Consider the following 25634-nt stretch of genomic DNA (forward strand, 5'->3'; position numbering starts at 1 on the left):
TTAAAGTGAGATGGTGCTTAGTAGGTAATCATCATCATCACCACCACCTTAAAAGGTCATTCCGGTGAAATAGTATAGAGAGCATATTGCCACTGAATCCACTGGGATCCCTTCACAGGCATCTGCGCAGCGGCGTCACTGCCAGGAGATACCTGTTACTCTTTCTGCTCAGTATTTTAAGCCTTTTCCCATGCCGTCCTCCTGCCACAGCAGTGCCAGAGGGTTACCGTGCTCCAGCCCCCTGCCTCGTAGCATCCCTTCGGGGACAACTGAAGCCCAGCAGGAGATCCCCCAGCAGCATCGCGGGAGGACTGCGCTTGGAGGAGCGCGGAGGCAGCCAGAGAGCTCCGGAGGCCTTGCAGGGACATGAAGGAGCTGACAGGGATGGAGGGAGGGTGAGTCCTAGCACGCGTTTACAGCGTAATAAACACCACAGGCCAATAGCTCGGTGAACAACTCTTTGCTGACGAGAGCAGATGTGAGCTTCTGACCACATTACTACCACCCAAAATAATATATTGCTTCAGGGAAATAAAAAGAGAGAGAGAGAGAGAGAAGAGTGGGAAGAAACCAGCCAGTTTTTTTCTCTGATAAATTGTCTTTATGAACGATCCCGATTTCAGCCAAACTGCATTGGCTGCTCATTACTGAGCATTGCCTGGCGGACAGCAAGCAGGGAAGAGCAAACAGTCTCGCCCAGGAACATGAAAGCAACCACCACTCCTGGCTCTCGAGCTACACCTCCTTCATGAAGCAACTGGTACTTACTTGGTTGGACGATAATCTGGTATGGAACGATCCAGTGAAATTTTCTCACTGAGGTAGGAGTTGTAGCCGTATTTCTCATGGGGTCCCTTAGCTTTCTCCTCCTCCTCGGGGGACAGGGTGGCTGGAAGCCCACCTTTGCCACGTCCACCATAGCCTTCAATGAGACCAAGTGACTTGGACAGACCTCGAGAGAAAGAAAGCCACCGTCACTGTTAAATTCATCGCTGTTACTTCCAAGCCAACGAAGAAACAAAAATAATCTGAAAAGCCAGAGTGTTTTATTTTGGTTTTCTGAAAACAATTCCAATTCTAGATCTTTGGTCCAACTTAGGAAGGAAAATGACTCAAATTTTGAAATTCTTCACGGCTCAGGCCTACTGTTACCAATGCTCTACCACCTGCATCCAACCGATAACCTGTCCTAGGGATCTGTGCATTTATTTAGTTGTTCAGAAGGTTATTTAGACCTCCTTCCCACTCTACGAGATGTAATTACATATAAGGTTAGATGTCCCCAGGAGAAGGATAGGTTGAACACAGAATAAGAATAAAATTGGGTTGGTTAACTGCCAGCTGAATGAATTTTTGCTCAGTATGAACAGTGAACAGCATACAAATGCTATGGATTTAAAAACAATTTCCCCTCAAAGCTTTCTTATCTTTTAAAGTATAGCATTGCCAGACCTTTATCAAGTGGAATTATTTATTTATATCTGCATAGCTCAAGGAAATAGGTAAAGTTCAAAATGAGCTGCACAAAAAAAAGCTATATTGATGATTTGGTGCTGATTGTGGCAAGCCAAGTTCATGCTCATGTTATTATTTATTACACAGGACACCTGGAATTTGAATATTTTTTATTAGCAGAGACTCCCACTTTTCTTTGTCAGAAAACAAAAAATCTGATGGATTTTTATTTTTATTTATTTTTTAATTAAGACACCAGGATATATTCCTTTTTGCTTTAATAGCAGAGTCCTGATTCTGAGAGCAGAACAGACTGTCCTCACCACTGGTATTTATGAAAGGACAGCAACATTCAGGTCGTTCCCTGGGCACAGGGGTCCAAGCGTGTGGCCCAGCTCCCAAACCTGCTGTGGATTTCTGTTGCCCCAGACCAAACGCTGCCTGCCCATCTACAAGATACAGATTTTAACACTATTTTCCTTAAAAAGCAGTATTGCAAGGCAGTAAGAAAATCACCTATGAATATAAATCACAGTTTGAAACACTTGAATGGAAATTACTATTATTCCTTCTGACAAGGTACCTCTAAACAGCCCTCCCTGCTAGAGAGCTTCTGAGAGCTGATGGAGTCTCTCTGACCGCACGGGGCTTGATTAGATTTTATCCGAGGACAGTACTAACAAATCAACTGCGAGGAGAAGCTGACTGTGACACGGGGATGGATTAGATACCCAAGCTGCTTTCTTCCATCTGTAAGCTCAGCAACAGCCAGAGGAGTGCACCAAGAAAGCCAGTTCAGGGGAAGCCTTCGGGCCTGCAGAAGGCCAACAGACCGCTCTGCAAACCTAACCCCACGCAGCGGGAAGGAGGAGGGTCAGCTCACTTCCAAATAGACAAGGCACCAGTTTCCTTTTGTGGCAGTGTCCAGGGTTTCAGACAAGGACTCCAAAAGAACAAAACCAGTATATTTTTTTTTAATATTTTCACAAAAAGACAATTCTTCTAAAACACCTATTGCTTTATCAAAAACACCTTTTCTACTCGGGAACAGCGTACCTGCCGATGCACAAATTCCCGCAGAGCACCCTAGATCATGTCCTGCTTCTTGTTACTCTAAAAAGAGAAAACATCTCCCTTAGTTGCTCAGCTGAGGGTTTTATCACTAACAGATACATTACAACGGAATTCAGTTCATAAATTTAATTCCTCCTCCTTCATCTTCCCCATGAAGTGTTTCTACCAAAACCTATCTGTAAGAAATCATCTTACTGCCTGGCAATTACACTTCTTGGCCAGAAAGACCGTAACACAGAGCTATAAAGTCCTTTCAAAGCCTGCCCTTACTTCCCTTACTTCCACTATAGGTATCTTCAAAATCTACCAGCTGGCTTTAAAAGCTTGATGTTGCTTTTCTTCATTCGTTTCACCAGATTTCTCACTTCCCCGGTGCTTTTGCTGCTGGTGCTTTGGAACTGCACAGCGGGCAAAAGGGCTGAGCAGAAGGGGGGAGCTGGGCGAGGGCTGGCAGAGGCTCCATGGACACAGGACCTAGGCACGGGGCAGCGGTACCTGGGGTTTCCACCCCGTGGGCCGTCAGAGCTGCTAACATCACAGCACCACGCTCTGTTTGAGGCAGGTTTAACCCAGCCGGCAGCTCAGCACCACACAGCCCTTTGCTCGCCTTCCCTACCCACCCTCAGTGGGATGGGGGAGAGAACCAGGGGAAAAAAAAGTGAAAGCTTGTAGGTTGAGATAAAGACAGTTTATTAGGACAGAAAAGAAAGGAAAATAATAATAATAATAATAATAATAGTGCTACTACTGATAACGTGTACGAAACAAGTGATGCACAATGCAATTGCTCACCGCCCGCTGACCAATGCCCAGCCTAGCCCCGAGCAGCCGGTCCCCCTAGCCATCCTGTAGTAATTGTTCAGCGTGACGTCCTGTGGCGTGGGACATCCCTTTGGCCAGCTGGGGTCAGCTGTCCTGGGTCTGTCCCCTCCCAGCTCCTGCTGCACGCCCGGCCTGCCCGCTGGCAGGGCAACGTGAGCAGCTGAAAAGTCCTCGGCTGAGTGTGAGCGCTGCTCTGCAACAACTGAAACATCAGTGTGGGATCAACATTATTCTCATCCTAAATCCCAAACACAGCACCCTACCAGCTACTAGGAAGAAAATTAACTCTATCCTAGCCGAAACCAGGACAATAAGCTCAGGTTATTATCAACTGCTTATATTTTTTTTAAACCCAGAGTAAGGCAGCAGCTCTCGCAGAGCTCCCTACTCCAAGCCAGCAGGGAAGGACCCACCCCTCCGAGGCTAATGCATCCACTGCCAGACCTGAGCCAGTCTCCAGAGGTGCTCGTCTCTGTCTTGACTGAGGTAACCGGGCTCCCAGCTACCTCAGTACAATACCTGAAGTGAGATGGGAAGAATCTAGCTCTCAGTATTCAAAACACCAACAACCACAGGAGCTAGCTATACCAGCTCATCCTGCATCGCCCAGCCTGGTGGACCTGAGGTGGGATTAGCAGCAGTAGGAGATGCCTGAAGCAAGGACATCTTTGCCAAGGAATCAGGCCGGCTGCACTGAAATATGCAGGCTGCAAAAAATTGGCACACTCTCCAGCAAAACCTTCCATCCTCACCCACCAGCAGGATATACCGTGGAGGACAGGGTGGGAACTGCTGGGGAGCACAAGGACGTCCTCCTTCCCTGCCCCTCTTTAGCCTTATTCCAGAAGATATAAAAGGGGACGTGCATGTTTCACCTCTCCCAAAATGCAGTCAGGATGCAGGCAGAGCAAGCACAGACCTACCTGTGCCCCCTGCCCTCAGCTGTCATGAGGTAGCAGGCTCTGCCGGGACTTCTAGGTCCTGGCAAAACGAAGCACCTGTTATTGCAGAGGCACCAGAGGAATGCCAAGACGTGACTTAATATTCAGCAGCTTTGACTGACAAGCTTATAATGCCATTAACTGCTTTCTTCCAAGACTGTGGTCGAGACAATTAGACGCATAAACATACCAGCACACATTTATCTCTACTCACTCAGTACATTCCCCAAAGCTTACTTCTGCATGTAACTTCTCCGTGTTACATTCCCTTGCTTTAGCCCTTCTACTACTATGAATCCTGTCTCGGCAAGCAGAGGTAAATCCAGGTCCTTTAAGCAAAGGCATCAATGAAGGTGATCGACCCGTAGGCACTGAGCAGGGCAACGCCACAAGGCCACCTCTCTTCCAATGCCACTCCCTACCCAAAACAGCAAAAACACCCGCAGGGACAGTCACAACTCCCCGGTGTAATGCAAGGGGGAGGATCTACGTGTGTGTGTGTGTGTGTGTGCTGGTCAGCATGTCACCCTCCAGCTGAGGCTGTCAGAAGGGTTCAGCCGTGCAGCTGGAGCATCGCTTTGGTTTATGGCACTTAGATGCAAGATTCAAGTAATGTCTGGCAAGAAAGATAATTCACATCCAAACAGAGGAGGAAGAAGTTTGCTTCCAACGGGCTGAAAAGGTGCCTCAGAAGAGGCAGGACTGAGAAGAAACTCTTAGAGCAACCCTCATCCCATCAATCCATTCGTTTGCTTGTGCTCATTCAGTTTTAGGGCTGCACAAAGAAGGACACAATCCCACAGTCCTTACGCATCTTTGACATAATTTCAGAAATCAGCCTCAGCCCAGAGAAAGCTGCTTCTCAACACAGAACATCCTGGGATTTGCATTAACCCACAGCCGGGTGCACAGAAACATCCCTGCATTTCCCAGGAGCGAACCTATCAGATAGGGATCCCGTGTGCAATCGTGTCCCCTCCTCTCCTTGCTCCCCTTCACAGAATCACAAAACGTTAGAGGTTGCAAGGGACCTTGAAAGATCATCTAGTCCAATCCCCCAAGTCTTCCTCCCGCCTGTCTCCCCTGCTGCTCTCCAAATTGCTTTTCCAGACCCTGCTTGCACGGACAACAGCCTGGTCTGGATCCTGGTCACGACGTGCGGGGTCAGCAGATTCAGGCTCTCCCAAGGCAGAGAGGCTGCGAACACCTAAAACCCTCCCCAAGGGTGCCTGGTCACTGTGCTCCCACGTCACCCCAGCCGGGACAGCCCGGGACACCCCTCCGATGCCCAGCCAGCAGAATCAAGCAAACTGCTCGGGAGCTTCGAGCTACACGTGCAGGTTCCTGGCGGTGGCACATGCATCTTTTTTCGTTTTCTGTCTGCCCTTCACAGCCTGCATGGAAACACCATTTGGCTCTCAAAGGACCAGCAATCTCTTGTACCATGTTCAAATGGCGTAACGCTGCAAACGAACGATTAAGCACCTCTGGTGATGCAGAAACAGAGGCGAAATTGCCTCTGAAGCCGGTCGCTCCCAACACGCAACTGTCCAGGGCTGGTTTTCAGCACAGCCTTTTGCCGTGGTTTCTTACTAGCAACATGCTTGCAGCATCTTTGCACTTTGAAAACTTCCAGCCCTCTGCCAAACCTGCTTGAAATGGGCCCAAGGTGCCAGAAATTACACACAGAGCAAGAAAGAGCAAGAGCGTGATAGCGTCAGCTTATTTCCTTGAAGAACTGGGCTAAAAAGTAAAAACAGTCAGAACCCTTTCCAAGTCACAGACCAAATCTTTTATCATTCTGGGCAGGCACCAAAGCAGAAGTGCTGAATTGCTGCCAAAACATCTTTCCTGATGCCTGCTCCAGCCTATCTATAGCGATAAACAGCATTAAGCCCCCACAAAAAGCCTGATCTTTGGAGGCTCCCTAGTGAATTTTGCAAGCTCATGAGATGGTAATGGGCTGCATCTAGATTAGATGCCCAGTATGGATCAGAGCTCTGAACGCTTTTGAGCTTCAGTCATCCTTAAGCCACATTCACCCAACAAGTAGCTTAGAAACAAAAAGACGATTTTTCTCAAAATCTCCTAAAACATCTGAACTTTGAAACAACAGGAGTGCGTTGCTCGTGTTGCAGGAATAGAAGTTAAAAAAAAGACACCACTTATACCTGCTAATATTTGAGCCCCTCCTACTGAAAAGGCCAGACATTGGATCCCCTGAGGGCTGACAAAGAGTTGGTTTTCTTCGAGATGATATAAAAATTTAATCTCTGAAGCCAAATTATTCCTTGACTGAGTACAGCTACAGTAAATATATTATTCCCTTCTTAAACTGGCAGCATGTTTCATAAGGAGACAGGAGCTTTCAGGGATAGAGAAAACCTTTGGTAAAATACAATATAATGTGATACACAGCCTTCATTTATAAAGCGCCCAGCCAAACAGGCTCCCCAGGCAGCAGGCTTGTTGGAAAAGCATTTTGCTACATGTCAGCCTAGATGAAAGAAAATGTTAACCCTACCTATACAAACTTAAGCCGAGGAAACTTCTTTCATTAAGAAGGCTAGGAAATAGAGAAAAGCATCTGAAATTGAGCGGCTTTTCAGAAAAACAGGGGTCCTGAGCCTGAACACTGGAGGTGGAGAAGGGAAAGGATGGGAGGAAATCACATAGGAAAGATTTTTGAAAAGGCAAATAAAAGGCAAAAACTGTAAGTTGTATCCTTTATCATTTGTTTATGCCATCCCGCTACGTGAGACAGTACATGTAGTCCGGATTTAAAGCTGCATGCCTATACCTTCACCAAGAAAGGACACAAAGTCATCCCTTCTCAAGAAGAAACAAATACAAAAAACAACCCTCTGAAACTGAAAATAAAGAGAAAATTAAAGGAAATTACTTTGAAAAGTGCAGCTCTTCCTAAACTAAGCTCCACGGACCATCCAGCCCAAATGGCTCTCTCAGGGACGTGCACTTCTGGCCTCACTTCAGCCAGAGATTTGAAGGCTAAAAAGAAATTTCTGATTCAGGAAAAAAAAATCAGAAAAGATTAGGTAAATGGCCTAGTATGTGCTGTGTCACACTGCTGATACGGCTTCTGTGTGACCTCTCGGTGAAGAGGGAAAGAAAGGATACAACAAATAGGCTTTTAGGGGTATTTTACGAGAAACCAGAATAGACACCAAAGGGCAAATGTCATAGGTAATGCTAGAAATTATGGAAAACCGCTGAAGTTTTTAGTGTTGACTTGCTGAATGTTGCAAATACAGCCTATTAAAAGGAGGACTCATTAACGATAAGGGTAATTGGCAGACTAACAGGCACCAATTTTCCTTTTCAGCTTTGGTGGAGGCTGAGACCTGGCAACACATTTTCTTTTTCCCCCCTGCAGCAGCCTTTACACAATTTTTACCCGGTCTTCGCTCAGACTTGCTGATTATTACCCTAAATAATGCCCGTTCCTCTGACTGCAGGTCACACCTACACAGCACACACCTCTGTGCAGTACGGGGGCTGCAGAAGTTGTCCAGGCAGCACAAAACACAACTGGCTCTATCAGCTTCTCCTTGCTCTCACTGCTTTCCCAAAGCATCCTTAAACTCTTGCAAAGGAAACCAAATGTAGTAGTAAAGCTATTAGAAGACACAAGATCACTTTCTTGGAAAAAAAAAAAAACACAGATTTTAAAAATTAACTTAGAATGGTATTTAGTAGAGTCCAGTGGAAAAAAAAATCAGTATTCACCTGAACCCTCCACGATTTTATTCAGTGTACGTGTTGGGTATGTTTTTCCCTGGGCTGACCACTCATCAAAAGCCAGTATATCCTCAGCATCAAATGCTGAAGCAGGCTTCTGACAAAACCCCCTTGCTAAAGGATCAATGCTATCAACTTCCATTTGGACAGTACTTTTCCAGTGAGCTGTATTTTAGCACATCTGAACATTTCCTTCAGAGCAGCTGCAATGATCCGACAGAGCTGTCTGGCGTCCTTTGCCATGCAAATGATTTGTTGGTTTACTGCAGAGATAAACACGAAAATGATGACTGGTAAAAGGTGGCTTCAAGAAAATTTCAAACCTCTGGCTTCACACTGAATGACAAATGTGAACTCAAAACAGCAGCAGATGAATTCTGTTGGGCCCACGCTTGGCAAGCAGGGATTTTAGCCAGGCACAGACAAACTGAAAACATAGCATATTTTACCTGTAATCCAATATATTCAATCTATAAGAAAGCTCCTGTGTAGATAAAATTGAATAATTCTTACTAAAACAGACTTGTCCAATAGACCCTTAAGAGCTCACTTAAGTTATCGTGACAGGTGGGTGGGTGAGAATCGTATGCATTTCCCAGCAGCCCAGCTACGCAAGCACCAAAACTGGCTGCCCAGGACAGGCATAGCTCCTTATTATTAAATGTAGTAAAGACAGGTTGGATCGACATCTGTATCAAGAATGATTTAAGCACAGCTGAGCTTACATCATGAAAGGAGCGGTAAGGCAACGTCCGAAGTTTCCTCCCACCTTGTACTGAATGAAAAGGATAGAAGAGAGCACATTCAGACTGCACAGAGTTTGGAGTCTGGTTAGAAATGTTTTAATATAAATATATATTTATACACGTGTGTGTATATATATATACATAAACATACAGGTAATTGAAGTTTCCTTATCTATCTGGAAATGGAAACATGAGAAATTACCTTCAGAGCCAGCGGGAGGACTGGCACCTGCTGCAAGGGGAATACAGTCATCAGGAGAATTTCAAAGCCAGTCTTGCCCTGTTTAGGCCATTACACTACAAAGTTGTGGCTGCAAAAGAATTTCCTGATCAAGATTCACCTCAGGCACAAAATAACAGAAATCCTTCAGCTGGCTGAGGCCATTCATTTCAAAGGAATGATATAGTTGATTCTAAAACCTGGGACTAGTAGAAGAGCTTGGACATAGATCTATGCTCCCTGAAAGTCCAAAGATATTAGCGCCTATGATTCTGCTGTACATTTTTAAGTTACTTGTTGAGAGGAAAAAAAAAAAAAGGCAGGATTTAGCAACATAACTGGTTTAGAATCAGAAGACCAAGGAGACCCGGCTAAGTAAAAAGCTTTCTGCATCTCAGCAGGGAGAACAAACAGTAGACTTATGCATAAATATCTTATTCAGATACAAAAGACAGGACTGGAAGTGATTTATATCGTAAGGAAAACCCAGGACGTGTATGAAGCACTCCTGGCAACTTAATTAGAGCAATGCTCTTCCCATGCCTGTACTAACACAACCACCGCAGGAGCTGCCGTGCTGCTGGGAGCCCCCCCTTTCAAATGAAAGGCTCAAACCAAGATGCCAATCACTCGTGGTTATTAAAGGTTTGTCTCAAACTTGACCAGTTACACTCTGCTGCCCTGAACGTGGGGATTTCCAATGGCTCTGACCTTCCTGTGCTCTTCCCACCTTCACTTTGTGCCCCACTGCACACGGTGTTCAGCAGCTGTGGTTGCACCCAAAGTATCCTGAATCAGCTGGAAGAAGAGGGATTCCTATAACAGGCAGTTCAAAATGCTCTTTGGAATTAAATACGCTGTAATAAGCTGCATCATTACATCAGCAGGTGCAAGATGTGTTGTAGGAAAGGATGTACATTTTGCAGGCAAGGTATTGATATCTTTGAGGCAGTTGCCAAGTAGTGGAGTGACATATGCAGCACCAGCAGCTGACTCTCGTTTCCAGATAACATACGTGGATCTGCAAAGGAGGATGGATGAAGTGCATTTGCACTAAAGCAAAGAAAAGAATGTGCTGTAGAGATCTCACTTGCACATTATGACACGAATACAAATTTATATCTCTGACTAGCACATGGGACCATCACATTCTGGAAATACATGCAGTTTACTTGAGAGAGGGAAAAACAACACAAGTAGTAGTAGATCACAATGTATAACAAAAAGAAAAATCAGGGTCAAAGCCATCACTAAGATCGTTTAGAGAGACTGCTGACTCCAGGCACACTGCATCCACGTTCAAGAGCTTCAGAGAGCTCACTTTATTAAGCCCTGCCTAAGGCCTGCTTTCAAGGATTCAATCTTACTGGGATGCAGGCACAACCATTTCCCCACCAACACACAGGGATGAATTTCCATCAGGTGCTTAAAATGATCTAATGAAATCTCCTTGCTGTTATTTTAAGTTGGCTTTAGCCATCACAAAATACCATCATGCTCAGGTAGCAATAAGAAAGCAAGTAACACTTGCATACTTTCCCCAGTTAAGGCCAGATGAGCAACATGTGAGCAGGACTGGCTGCGCCACTGCAAAACCATCTGTGTGGGAGTTACCTGCTGAGGTTCCAGGACAAGGGACTCGAGGCACACAAATGCAATTACAGATGCTCTGCAAGAAGTCAATGCTCTGTCCAGGAACACGGTGTCATGGCTTCTCTCCACAGATGGCAGCAGCAAGGTTAAAGAGCAACACTAAAAGCTTTGTCTAGCAACACTTCCGCAATGAGTTAACATACAGCTATCTGAAGCCTGATGAAATATCGTAAGAGGCGTCTATGTACGTGGCTTACCAATGTAATACAATATAAACCACGGCAGAACCTCACATGAAAAGCCTGATACTGTTCCACTAACTTCAAAGATCAATTTAGGGTACATCACCATTCAAAAGAAATACAAGGCCCCTGGTCCTTGCACCTAATGGGGTATTGATTCAGCAAACACCTAAGTGCAATTCTGCACTTGATGGACTTTGCTGAAGCACCCAAGCTATTCTCATACATGCCAGCTGACTCGGTGCATATCAGACAGCTGGGGACACAAAAGCTTGAATGAGAAAGGTCAAGGGTAAAAGCAACCTAGCATATTTATACTGATCAGCCAAGATCCCATTTGAGTGAGGAATTAAGCAATTGTCTGCAACTTCATTCTTACTAGCTAGATTGCAATACAAGCAAGCACAAATGACCTTGCTTTCCCATTTGAGCAGTGTGGAAATCAGCCTGGCAGTAGGCAGGGCTACATGCAAGACCTGCTCAGGAAAGATGGCAGGAGCAGTACATTTGGATCTTCTCATTTATTTTGAGACCCAATCCAAGCATCAGAACGCACAAAGGAAAATTAGGATACACTGCTCATTATACCAACTCTCTTAGTAAAGACAGCTTAAGAAGTTCCCAAACTCTTCTGCCTTCAGCAGCAAATCATCACCTCTCGCATTTGTGTTGACGCAGAGGTTTGTGGGGCCGTTCTGCAAACTATTCTTCCTCGGCAGTCACTCCTACCAGCCACTGCCAGAAACCCAGTGTCAGGTGAGCCTTTTGTTTGGCTCAGCGTAGCTACTTTTATGCTCCAGTGTAAAATTCAATTTCTCTGGGCAATGCAGTCCATTCTCACCCCCATCACAACCCTCTCGCATCCAGGCAAAGCTGCTCCTTGCACATCCCAGAAGTGCCAAGCTGCAGTGCCAGGACAGGACCATGCAGCCAAGAACAAAGAATCAAGAATTTCTTAAATCCACCTTGCCCCAACAGAAACTGTGACCAGAGTCACACCCGCAGCAGGGTACCCCCAGGAACCGGAGGAACAACTGTGGAAGTGCAAAGAGAACAGAGCCCACAGAAGCACAAGCCAACATTCTTTAAGTCCTACTCAAAGGTTAAAAATCATATTCTGCACTCTCATTGCCACAAGGAACCTGTTATTTCTAAATCATGTTTCCCTAACTTGCTGTTGGTGTTTGTGGTTTCTTTTAATGCATGTTCATGTCCTTCTTTTTGTAAAACATTTCCTTCTTCTACAGATAGGTCTGTTGATAAAGAGAACAAAGGATGCCATTTATTAAGGAATGAAATGAGGAAATAGCACGCTTTAGTATTGCCATCGTAAGCACAAAGGTGGATACTCCGTTTCAGTTATCATCAGTATGTGATAGGTTACACACTCAGCACACAAACTGTGTCAGCCCCACGCACAGGGCATCACCTCTGCAGAGCCTCTTGGAGCCAAAAAAGGAAAGGGCAGAAAACTGAGTCAGTCACTGAACTGCTCTAGTGCATTAGGCTATCAAATCTCCCCAGTTGATGAGGTCGACCAAGAACCTTCCTCCTCTGACCCTAATTCTCTCATAGGAAGGGCAGGGAGTGCAGGTGATATTTTTAACCCATGGTCACTTACGTCACTGAGATGACAAACCACAAAGCTGGGAAACGGTGACAGAAAGGTATGCGGGCACCACTTTTCAGAAACACCACTTTTCAGACAGGTCCTCAGCATGTTTCCAAGTTTCTCTACAGGGGCCCTTTGCTTTGTATCAGCCCTCCCTGGGCTACCCATAAACCTGCTCATTAAATTAGCAAAGACTGAGCTATTAGAGATGACATTGCCCACAGAGGGCTTTCCCCAAAACAGAAAGAACATAGTGAAGCCAACATGTAGTTATTATGTTAGCATATCTGTAAAAGGAGAAACTCAGGGTTAATACGTGCATCTTCAAGTGTGTACGTGCTTCTTTGCACTAATTGCCTTTTACTGAGCTATAAACTTGCTACTTACTTTTTAAGGTCAGGAAAGTCTATTTTACAGGGTTTTGCTTAGTGCATTTAATTTCTTTTATAATACTTGCTCTGGCTGTGCTCAGATGCTGTTCTCACTCAGCAACCGAAACAATTTATTGTTGGTTTACTGGTGTGCATTCAGTGCTCTCAGACACACAGGACACCCCAGAGAGTGCTTTTGCTCTTCAAATTTCTTCCCATCTGTTTGTGCTTTGCAAATAGGTCAGAGGGGTGACACACTATGACTTGCAACATCTAAGGACAGAAATAAAGGCGTTAATTTGGTCATCAGAGAGAAATATTCTCCACTGTGATCCCTCTGCTCTTGTACACATCTGCATTCTCCATAATACCACTGTTAGCAAGTTCAAGGTGTTTTAAGTAATATGTTACTGTAATGAACATATGAGCATCACCTCTTAGATAAAAAACTAGAATCGCTCTATCATGATTTAGTCTCAGTATTGCTAAACATGAAGGTGAAGGCATAGACTTAATTACTTTCCTATCAAACACAAGTCAGCAAACTTGGAGAAACTATTCAAGTGTTTAAGTAGAGCATAAGCTTAAATGCTTTGCCAGACAGAAGTCTCAAGGAAGGAGAAACTGAGCTTGCTCACTACTGTTAAGGTGAATTTATGAATGGTTATGCTGTGCAACATCGGGAACAATTCCTAAGAGGTCACCGATCTGTGACTGTTTAACTTTGTGTTTCTATAGAGAGCTTCTGATGATAGGCACTAAGTGCTTTAAAAACATAATTAATGCTCAAAGCACTCCTGAGAGGGAGCTAAATATGAGACTCGGATTTTATCCTACCTGAAGTAGGACTGTCCCTGTTCATTTTGTACAACACTTGGTACCAGAGAGGACATGGTACAACAGCGTCTCGGTCCCATTGTGTTTGGTACTCCAAGAGAACAGACCTGAAAGCACACCTCACTTGTTTTCTAGATGATCAAACACAGAAGATAATCTGTTCAAGGTGACTTAGCTAGAAAAGATTAGTGTTTAGAGACAGAATCTGAGCTCTTGTGAAATTAGAAATTTTTCTGCCTCCAGAACAAAAATCTGGCCTACTTTACTGCAGTAAAAGCCACCCAAATCCTAAAGCAAATCCTGCAGAGCATGGTCTGTTCCAAGGGCGAAGGAATTTGACTTAGGACAGGCCGCATCACATTCTCCAGCCAGAAGAAAGGATACTTTCCTCCAGACGCCCTCCCCTCTTGAGCGACCAGCACCAAAGGACGGGTAACACCTGAGCACGGATCGCACGAGGGCTGCGTTTTGACCGCCTCGCTCCCAGAGCAGGCCCACAGGGAGCACGGTGACTGGGAAGGACCAGATGGATCCAGAGGGCCAGCCCCAGCCCTTACAGTGCTTGACAGGATTACGTTTGTTGCAAAAGCAGAGTGTTTGTAGCCTTTTTCGAGAGCAATGCATTCAATTAAGACAACAACAAGAAGCCCATGGAGACAGAGCTGGCACTGAGGTGCGTGCTGTGCCCACAGGCCTCTGCAAGCCTCCTGCCCCACAGTGGAGATTGCCAGGGACGTGCCCAGTGCCAGCAGTGTAAGCACAGAGCACACTTGACACCGTTCTCTTCTTTCTGGTCCCCAGATGGCAAATGAGAGGTCTCACAAGGCATCGTCTCTGCCAAACCTCCTCTCTGGGACGAACTGCCCTGCATTTGTGTGTGGCACCATGGCTTCCCACACAGACACAGTTCTCAACTCAACGCTCTCTCCCATTCCCCAAGCCCTCTAGCACACAGGCATTTATTATTACATCTCACTCCTCTCGGCACCTCATTTCTGTCCCTCGAAGCCCCCGCTGATCAGGGCAGTCTCCCCTCTACACCACATCACTGGAAGGCTGCAGCCCGCACCAAGTACCTGCTGTCCCCAGGGCCACACGCGTTGTGCCCCCGAGTCTGCCAGGGGAACCATGGTCAGGCCAGAGACTCCCAGCCAGGATCCCCAGGCCATAAACTAATTCACCCCTAAAAACTGTGCTAATGAGTAACCCTGTTGCTACCCAGCATACAGAAATCAGCTGTTCTTTTTGTGTTGATACTCACAGTAAAAAATTAAATTAAAAAAATAACTTTTGCCATTGCTTGTTCTAGAAATGCAGCAAGAAAGCAGGATATTAAAGTTGTATTTTAATTAATCCCCCAGTTCAGCATCCCAAACAATTTGGGAAGTATCTTGCAACTGCTCAGGGCGTTATACCTTCCTCTTGCTCTATCAAGGGAGAAATCCAATTGACACCCACCACACAAAGTCTGCCCTCTTCACCTTAAGCAGATTAAACGACTCAAGGGGAATAAAAGGTGGCTGTGAGATACTAAGGGTCACCAACCACATTTAGCTGCTCTTTCCCTTGCCAGGTCAGGCTTACCAGGGATTCAGATTCCCAGCAGAAAACGTTGCTGCAGTGGACATTGAGCCTTCAAATCCTGAGCCCCGTCCCTTCACAGCTCAAGCAAGTCCTGGAGGTGCCGTAGAAAAGATGCCATGAAAAAGATGCCTCCTCTCAGGAGAGAGAGGTATTACTTTACAGTCCCCTAAAAGATTAGGAATCGTGTTCTTGGGAGACGAATGAAAGGAAGAGAATGAAAACCAGACCTTACTGGGAGCTCTGGGTAGGAAAAAGGAGCTGAGGGCCCTAAACCAGGGACACCTTCCTCCAGCAGGACAGAGTCCCAACTCTCCCCCAACACACACAAGGCCTGGAGGTCATCAATTCTTTTCCCCTCACTCTTTCCCAAAGATGTCCTTCAAGAATCTGTGACTCTTTTCTTCCTGCTTGACATGACAAAGCCTCCCACACACCCCGAGTTTGCAGAGATCGAATTCTCCTTGGGAAAATCATTTATTTATGAGCAAAACCTAGCTCCTGCTTCAGATGCAGGTCAAGAGAAAAGACAAAAGCATTACATTCATTTCTCCGTGTTTACTTATTAAGGATATGCCACCTTTTGACAACACCCGAGAGCAACTTGGATCTAAAATTCAAAGAGACTAAGAAATGTTGAGCAGGAAGCGAGAGCAGGATGCTCTCCCAACACATCTTTTGGGCTTAAATTGTTAGCATATACTACATATTCTCAAAGTGCAAGAGGAAGACTAAAATATTCTAAGCAACTGCTCTTCATTGCTGGTTTTCCTGTGTCAAGTTTTTGCATCATGACAGAAGTTCACATCTTTGCTGCCACTTTAACTACCTGGCAATGCCACGATGACTTTGAGCTAATGATCTTTCTTTTGTCTCCGTGGTCAAGTGGCTTTCAAGACCACAGCCCTAGGTGCCCAGCCAGGAAGCCTGCCTGTTGGCCACCCAGCCCTTCCTTTCCCTTTTCCTGTGCTTTCTGTACCATGATCAAACCTTATCTTGGGCATCTCACCCCTACATGTGTTCAAGGTCCTCAGAAGCATCCTTCAGAGGCACTGACATGACAAAGCTCCTACCTATCAGAGAGAGGAAAATTGATGTTTACTGCTATTAAAGTATCTAATTGCTGACAATATTCAGCCTTCTCTTCTTAAGCTCATCTGTCTCACTCACCTCTGCAGCAAGTTTATGAGCAGATAACCCTGGGTACCAAAACCTTTTCTCCTATGTAACCATGTTAAGTGTGATTTCAGGCTGCTCTCTATATATTCCTCCAGATACTCTTACTCCATTTTCAAATTATTGACAAAACATATTACTATCAGAAATCCAGACTCCAAAGCACCAAGTAAAACACGTTCAGAAGCCAGTGCTGCTTTGGCATCAATATGCAATTCAGGTATGTACATGGGCTTAAAACAAAGACCGCAGGACTTTGAAATTTGAAATCTGAGTTTTGCTTCAGAACCCCATGAAAGCTTTCTCCGGACATAACACAGAAGGAACCTGTGAACTTGACATGCTGCTGATGCCTTGCTATGCTCTGCATGAACTTCAAAGCAAAGTATTAGATTAATTTGTGTGAGTTAAAGTACATTACATGCCTCACAAACCAAAGTCACAATCTCTGGGCAAAAGAGTACGTGGCTTGGAGCCTGCATGACAGCACCCAAAGACACTGCAATACTGGCAATTGCTCTCCATACCTTCTTCTACAGATTAAAAAAAAGTATCTGAACTACTGAACCCAAGTTGCTATGCCTTCATGGTGGTCTGACTTGAAGGGACTCCTTCACCTTGCTGCAGAAAGCCATAAGACAGATTCCTTTCTCTCTGTAACAGTGAGCAATTCGCTAAGGGTCACTTCCATTTGGGGCTGAATACTTAATGAGTCTCCTTTCAGATACAGGAAACGTTTTCTCAGTGACAAATCACCGCTGTTACTTACTTGTACCTGTCATCAATTCTTGAAGCTACAAACCTAATTTTGGTCCCAGGCAGGTAAGCAGTGGTTTAAACCAGAGTTTTTCTACGTGCATGTAGATGCTTAGTGATGTACACTGCAGGAAGGGAGTGAAGAAGATGCACAAAAATACAGTACAATAAATGGGTTTCTGCTGACCAAGATTTAAGCTCCAAAATTGGTACAGTTATAAGGCTGGAAAGAAAGGTACATACAGTACGAGCTAACACAAAATATATAACTAAAAAAAAAAAAATCCTTTTTAAAAGGTCAAATTGCTGAGAGGATACCTTTAGAAGGACAGTATCATGTCTTTTAGGCCAAATAATTTATCACACTTCCGAGATACATGCATTCTTCTAAGAAACAAGGTGCTCAACTAGACCAGCCTCAAAAATAAAAATAAAAAATCCTTCCTGGACCAAGCCTTTTCAAAGAGAAATGAAAGCCAACATGTTCCACACACAAACCAAGATAATCCTCATTCTTGCATCAGCCAAAATGTGCAGATTCCCTGCAAATCCAAAGACAATCCACTGAGCGCTGTTAAATACCAGCCCACTCTCCCTGGCTCAGGAATGCATGGACGCTGGAAGGTCCTCCGAGTAAATAAAGGCTAAGTGGGAACCTGGGGCTACTCCTACGTCCCAGCACAGCTATCCTTGCGCTTCCACATAATCAAGGGCAGAGATAAAACCCTCAGGATGAGAATATATGACAGAAGAAAGGATAATATGTGTTTACTAATTTTTCAATAGGTCTCAGGGCAAATTCTCCAACTTTTGCACAGATTAATTAGAGTAATTAGTTAAGTCATTAACTGTAAGGTCTGTGGAGCAGTGTGAGTCATTTTATTGTTTATTTGTACTGAGTCTAACTCAATGGGATCTTGATACATGACTGGGTTTCCTAAATACTACCTAGGTACAAATAGCTAATGACAACAGCAATAAATGCAATATATTTAAGGTGACTGCAAGACTCTGGGAAGATGTTAATCAGTACAAATTTATCACTCGGTGTGTGCCTCAACAGGGATCTGAACCTGGTCTGAGGGCTCTGTATGTTAGTGGCAAACATAAAAATAACAGTAACCACCAACTATGCTGGATTTGAGAATGGTAAATGTATGGAATTTGACCATTGTATTCGTTAGATTTCAGGGACTAAAGTGAGTTTTCCCAGATCTGCCTTTATCTTCTGTAACGTCAAAATTCACATCTCCAGCCGACACTGGCTGCCACTCCACTGACTTATTTTAAAACACTTGCCTGAGTTTTATAAAATGAACATCCCTCCGCAATCAAGGCTGGAGAAGAGAGCTGCATCGCATACGGGGAAAAAAAAAATCCCATCTGCTGACTATGGCTGGGCTATACAAGGTAGGAAGGGAAGGAAAGGCAAGTACATCACGAATTACCAGCAGGATACTTTTATTAGCGGCTGAGGAGCAACACATACCGATTTCTTGGTATCACTGTCACAGAAGCTCACGTAGCTCCCCAGGGTAGGCTGACCACTTGAAACTCTGTGTCTGTAATCACACTTTTCTCTTAGTCTTCAACCTTTATGCTTATAAATGTAACTTTTCTAGGCATCACTTACCTCTTACTGTACCGGGAGTTCACGAGGCAGTGAAATTGCTACTCTGAAAGCCCTTACAGAAATGTTTTTCAAACACAGGACTGTGGGTGGGCTGCATCAGCCACGGGGCGGCACAGCGGCCACGCGGGACCCTTGGTGTTCGTGCCAAAGAGCAGATTGCACAGGCATGCCTCTCCACAACGAAGCAGGATAAATGCTTCCCATATGAACCCTGAAATAAATACGGGGCAATTGCAGACCTCATTCCATAATTCCCCATATGTTACATGCCTGTAATTGTCTGCAGAAAGTAACGTGCTGTTTATGTAAAAACAGAAGAACCCTGCTGTGCATATTTCTGGCATTTATTAAAACTGCCTTTGTGAATTCTGTGTTAGTCTATACGTTAGTCAAATGAAATTAAAATAAACAGCTGCAAATCATTACACATGCATGTGGTCTACTCCTGTGATATACCAGACCTAGCCATAAAGCACTAAGTCCTATTTCCCGCTATTAGTGACAGCTGAAATTCTGAGATTCTGGTAAAAGTTTTCAGGTAACCCCAATCACTGCCCAAGAAAAAAACTCAGTCACATTTTTTCCCTCAGGTTTAATCCTACATTCAGACTAATACAGTCACTGTTCCTCTGTCTAAAATAAGTACCTCGTGTTTCCATTCATGTGGTTTATTATTATGTTAAATTTAAACAAAATCCATACACTGGCATCAGCTAGCAAACACCTCATGGCCCAATCTACTAACAAGAGTCCCCTAAAGCTCAATTTAACCTACTTCTAACGTACCAGTCTTTCAAACAGGCTGCTTCATAGAGCCACACGGAAGTAACACCATGCAGCTGCAACATCCTATTGGCAAAGAAGGGGGAAAAATATCCCTAGCGATTCTGCACAGAGGTTTAGGTAGAAAATCTGCTACCTGAATGCAGCCAGCTGAGCTGAGCCCAGGTTCCTGGAAGAGCCCAAAGCTCTTTAGCAGGAACAAAGGATCAGGAGCATGGATTTAAAACTCTCTCAAATTAATTTAACTATTACCACCAGCAACAGCATAACGCAGAGGCACGGTGCTGCTGACTCAAGGGCTCCCTGACACCACAGGCATCCCTGCTGCACCCTCCCGGCCAGGCAACGCCGAGGCTTCCTCCTGCTGAGCTGATAAACTATCATCATGTCGACCAACCAAAACACTAACAAAAGGAGAAAAGAAGAGGAAAGCACAGCAGCAGGATAGTAAATGAAGATAGATGAGTTTGTATTAGCATGCAGTTATTGAACGGCAATGTTATCTAACACATTAGAGCTGTCTGCAGCTGTCTGAGGAGGAAGACAGTCTAATCACCCTTTCCATCAGCGCTGCGCGGAGCCCACCAACAGACCTCTCCCAGTCCCCCCCCAGCAGCCCAGGCTCTGACTGGTGCAGTCACCACCCCAACGCACTGAGCAGCTGCACGAGCCTTGCACCACAGCAGGCTGGGGTTATTCTTAAACCCCACACAATCATTCCAGCTAAAGGTATAGCCAGAATCCCCCCTGCACCTCATCATCCTTAGAGGCAAGTAATCCACAACCTTTTTCTAATTTCTGTGTGTTCTATTACTTCTACGGAAATACAGAGGGGTTGGTTAAATCACTTTCAGACTGGAGGCTCACTAGGTCTGTTTATGCCTAAGAAATAGTCCACAGGCATACATACACTAAATTAACAAAGCCATGCACTAAATTAACAAAGCACAGTCCAGGCCAAGTCTGGAGAATTTCAGCCTGAAACTCAGAGCTTTAGGAAGCTGCGGATGTCCAAAAGCCGCTGCCCTCCCAAAAACATTGAGGTTATCCACGTGTTGCTGCTCCCCAGTACAGCATCACAGCAGGTTGCTGAGCAGATACCCAACTCATTCCCACCTGAGGCGGCATCAGTCACACCCTGAAAAGTCAAACCCGAGTTTTCAGTTCCCCAGCTGCTGGAGCAGAGTGCTCACAGCACCTGGGAGCACACAGACACATAAAAGCCCGAGGCAGGAGCCGAGCAGCGAGGGCAGCAGCCCGATGGAGAAATGAGCAGTGTAACAACAGAGCCAGGTGGAGGAACCACTGGTTTCCTGCATCTTGCCGTACATCTCAATTGGACTTGGTCACAAAACATGTTCAGCTGTTAAGACACTACAAAATTAAGGATCTTTCTTTATTCTTGAGGTGGTGAGCGTTGAACTGTAGGAAGACAAGTTGCCCACCAGCGGTACAGCAGCGCTAAGGCCATTGCCAGGCTGCTGCTGTCCCTTGCAACAGCAGCCTGACGACAGAGAGGAGAAATGACAGCACTGGGACACAGGCATTCAGTCCATAATAAGCAATGATGATAATTAAAGGCAAGAATTAGCGCTACTGATGCCTCTTTGTATTTTATTTTGGATTCAGCATCTTTGGCTGGAAAAGGAACCAGCAAGCACCCAGGGCTCGCGCTGAAAGCTGGGGGGAGGCTGAAGCAAGCCCTCCAAGCAGGGGCCCAACACGTGCCTGCCAGAGCTCACTGGCATTCTTCCTATTTCAATGTTATCTCAACAGTAAATTTACTTGCAGACCTCTTGACTTTGTCCTTTGAGGCACAAACGTTTCAGACCTTAAAATGCAAATCTAAATACAGCATATGCAATGGCAGAGGAAGAAAGCCTTTGCTCTAAAACACACACCACTAAGTGACATTTTAATGGACTCGCAATGAAAATCAGCAATTTCATAGGGAGATTTTTTTCTCTGGAAAAACTGCTATTTTTCAAATATCTCAACACGTCTGTGCACCCCTTGAAAATAAACAAACCATACAACAGATCTAGCTGTTGCAATGCTAGCACAAATACTAAATAAAATACCAGTAATATCAGAGCACTGCTTTTCGAAGGCGGCAAGACGTGATTAAGATAAGAAAGGAGAAGAATGTGTGGAGATTAAAGAAAAGGCACTACAGAAGCGAGAAGGCATGTGTGCTGGAGCGGATCCAAGCACATTACTATATCCCAAGTTATCTCCCATGTCATCGCCTCATCAGACTGCTGAAGCACATCACAACCTGTTACACACCCTGGCCTCATTCACAGCACAAGCTGCACGTTTCGAAGCCGGTGTACATCAGCAAATTTGTCATCTCGGGAGCTCTTAACTCGCTTCCACTCCATCTTGTGTCGGTGCATGATGCTCACACGTGCCGCAGCACACTGAAGCAGCCTACGTCCTCGAAGCAACAGATTTTCCTTCCCACTGAGGCAGCACAAATATATTTCTTACCTTGAATGGAGTTCACTGCAAACAGCGAAAAGCCCGACCATACAGAATTGTGCTGCATATAAAATGCGTACATACAGAGCCAGCTGGTGGCTATACGGGCCGACAAAAAAATATCTATCGTCTCTCCTCTTACTAACCATTTCTTTTATAGCCTGGATGTTTCCAGCTGTGGCACAGGAAGACATACAAAAGTTTTCCATTCTCTGGCCAAGACAGAGCCCTGTTTTAGGCATGTGAGACACAGTTTGTATACCATGCAAGATTTTTGAGACAAGAACCAATATCCAGGTCTTTAAGTGTAGTTAGACTCCAATTTCCACTAATTTTATTACACCTTAAATCAGATTTGAAAATATCATTAATTCACAAGGGCCTGAGGCCAATGACTTCCCTAAGGTCACAGGAGGCCCACGGAAAGCAGCAGAACCCCAATCTGTCCAGCAGCAAACCTAATGCCTCACAATCCTTCCCCCAACACACCACACCAGGGGGGCAAGAAAAGGAGAAGCCCAGCGGGCAACCTGGCAGCTCCTGCAGTGCCTGACCCCCACAGCTGTGGACGCATTTACTGCCCTGGTGATGAATAAGGGCAGGGACCTCCTCCTGGCACGGCACAGCATCGTCCTCGCCAGGATGCAAACCTGGTTTCATTGCCATAGCACAGGTGCAGCACCACTGCAGTTTTGGCCACCGCTTACCCAGCACATCCCCAGTGCACAACGCGACCACGCACCAAGCGACTTGTCCCAGGCTGCGACAGTGCCAGAACCTCAACACAGATCTCTCGGATCAAGGTCTGGGGTCCTAAGTGCTGGTGCTACCCCTCTGTTTTTCCCCACCACACCCTGTGAGCACAGGGGTGAGCGAGCACCCCACCCCATGGCACCCTACAGCCTGAACAGCACGTGTGTGAACGCTTCAGCTGGTCAAACCAGAGGACTCTGGTGCACAAAGCCTTTGGCAGGGAGAAAACTAATCCTGCTGGCAATGTGTATGGACTCCATAAAGCTTCATGACACACCCTTGGTTTTCTAAGAAATATGTAGGTTTGAGAGAGTAACTGCAATTACTCCAAAGTATAATAATAAGAGTTGAAGGGATAGTTAGTGCTTTTGGTAGCCTACTGTGGTTTTCCCTATGCATGGGAACAGTCATGAATCCATGACTATTAACGAGCTTAAAGCTAAAGAGATGCTTTAGCAGATCTTTAGTAAAACACTGCTATGCTGCCAATGAAACACAAACAAATGCTGGGGCAGATTTGTACAGGCCAGAAAGGAAGTCTGATGCCTGGCTAAAAGACAGCCATGGGTTTGGTACCTGCTGCAATTTATACCTGGAAATGTACACCCTCTCCGTCCAGTAAGGACTGACAGTTTTTTACGGGAGAACACAATCTGCCCAGCTTTGCTTAACGCTCATACCAAATTTACCTGGACACGTGACAACATCTGGCATCGAAGGACACTACATGTGCTCAGCATCTGAGCAAATCAAGCCAAGTATCTAACTGCTGGCACAGATTTATCTGCAGCTTTGTGATATATGGTGTCATACTACCTGCTAGTCTGGAAACAGATCATCCACTTAACATATATACCAAAGAGATGAATGCTACAGAGGCTTAATGGTGCCCTTGATAATAGGGCCTGTAATGGATTTTTAAAGTGAATTTAAGTCTGAGGGAAGGTACTGCACTGATGCTCCTGGAAACCTAAATCCTGGCGAGTACCGTCCCAGGAGCCGCTTTTTGTGTGGAAGAGAGCGCTTTGAAGGAGAGAGCTGCATAATTCATGGAGGGGGAGCAGAGCCACAGGTGGCTGCTGCGTGCTTACTCCCAGCTCACAAATGCTCACTTGGATGGAAGTGCTTTATTGCATCTGCTCTGTTTTCTGCTTCTGGTCAAAGGAAGGAGGGAAAAGGGAGGCAAGAAAACCCAAGAGCATACAGACATCTCTGAGGACTGGCAGAGTCTGTGAGGTTTACAGTCTAAAAGAAGGCAAGGCTTTTCAACAAGCTACAGAAGACTCTTGCCAATGCCACACTAAGGTCTTGCATTACCCAAGGTATCACCCTTGATCCTCTCTGCTTTTCCTCTCTAACTCAACTTAAACAACCTTTTCCCACATCCTGAGCTGCTTTCCTGCCTGTCTGGATGGATCCCATACACCCAGTGGCCTTCCACGGGGACACCGAGGTCGGCACACACAGATCCTCCACAGCAGCAGGGCCAGAAGTATTGGCTCATTACTTGGGTGTAATGTTTGTGCTTCATTTTTAAAACACGAATATTCCCATTGCATGCAACACATCTTCCCCCAAAAGTCAATTTAAGAAATAAAAAAGCCCTCCCCCAGATTGGAGCTGCATGTCCAAGAGAAGCCATACACTTTGCTGTACAAAAGCCATTAAGCACTTACTTAGCTTCAAACACACATATAAGAGCCAGGATTAACAGCACCCACAAACAAACATGCAAGCAAAAACCTCAAATTGTCCTGAACGGGGTCAAATGAAAGAAGAAGTAATAATTTAACAGCAAGGAAAGCAAATAAAAATCGTGGCCTTTACCAAGATACCTCAGTTACGATGGAAAAGGTGCACCAAATAAAGGTACCCTTTCCAGTGGCCACTTTGAAAATCATCTTTTTGTTTCAGTGTTCTACATAAATCAGTCTCTCTAGCACTCGCAGAAGTAATACAGTACAAAAGTAGATATGAATATCTAAATAATATCTAAATAATTTAGTGGGCAAGTCTAAAGATATGGGCTGCCTTAGGTACTTCCTAACACTCATCTTCAAGACACAGAAGACACCAACAGCTCCTGACTGGTGTACTTGGATTATCAAATCTCTTTCTTCTCTCGGAAAGATTAACGTCATAAAAGATCCAGAGCATCATGCGTTATCCCCCTCGCTCTTGTGGGAGCTGTGCCGCTAGAAGGCTGTCAGCATTTCTGTTAAAATCTGAATTTTCAAGTTGAAAATAGGAATTTGCTCCAGGGTGAAACTTGACATACAAGCTTCCGTCTCAGAGCAAATGTTTTAGAAAATGTATTAAAATCCTTGCTGTGGTAGAAAAGAGTGATAGAAAAAATATCAGAGGCTATTATTATTAATTATAATTACTGTAACTTGGGCTCAATATAATAAAAGAAAAGCTTGCTTTCTAAGGGCAAAATAAACATGCTTTAGATCAAGGTTTTTAATACTGGTTAGCTAAAGCTAGGCTCCTCAACCTACACCTCAAGATTAAAGAAGAGATTTCCAAAGACATGAAAATAAAATGCTTTGATTTTACAAAAGTCAGTAGGATTGCACTCCCGCAGAAACTTGTGTACCCCTTTTCTATCTTAATACACTGCTGAGCAGCCCTACTGATAAAATGAACTTATTTTAAGCACATGCCACTATCTAGGCCTGAACTGTGTAAAAAGACTAAGTCTTACTGACTTCTGATGAAATTTGGCCTTCAGAACACAAATTCCTTTGAAAATGTATCCTTTAATTCCCTTTGATGCTCAATGGGAATTGATCA

General features: G+C 44.9%; 1 protein-coding gene across 3 annotated transcripts in view; it reads right to left on the reverse strand.

Moving 5' to 3' along the window:
• GALNT17 (polypeptide N-acetylgalactosaminyltransferase 17) overlaps nucleotides 1–25634 on the reverse strand; it is a 210236-nt gene that overhangs the window by 152270 nt on the left and 32332 nt on the right. For 2 of the 3 annotated variants that reach the window (XM_048068094.2, XM_013189317.3), the window contains exon 2: nucleotides 769–952. The exons of the other annotated variant lie outside the window; for it this stretch is intronic. In XM_048068094.2, the coding sequence (XP_047924051.1) occupies nucleotides 769–952 (184 nt within the window). The remainder of the gene's footprint in view (nucleotides 1–768; nucleotides 953–25634) is intronic. 3 annotated transcript variants of the gene reach the window in all.

Source organism: Anser cygnoides, chromosome 18, assembly GCF_040182565.1.
Source record: "Anser cygnoides isolate HZ-2024a breed goose chromosome 18, Taihu_goose_T2T_genome, whole genome shotgun sequence".
Lineage (NCBI taxonomy): Eukaryota > Metazoa > Chordata > Aves > Anseriformes > Anatidae > Anser > Anser cygnoides.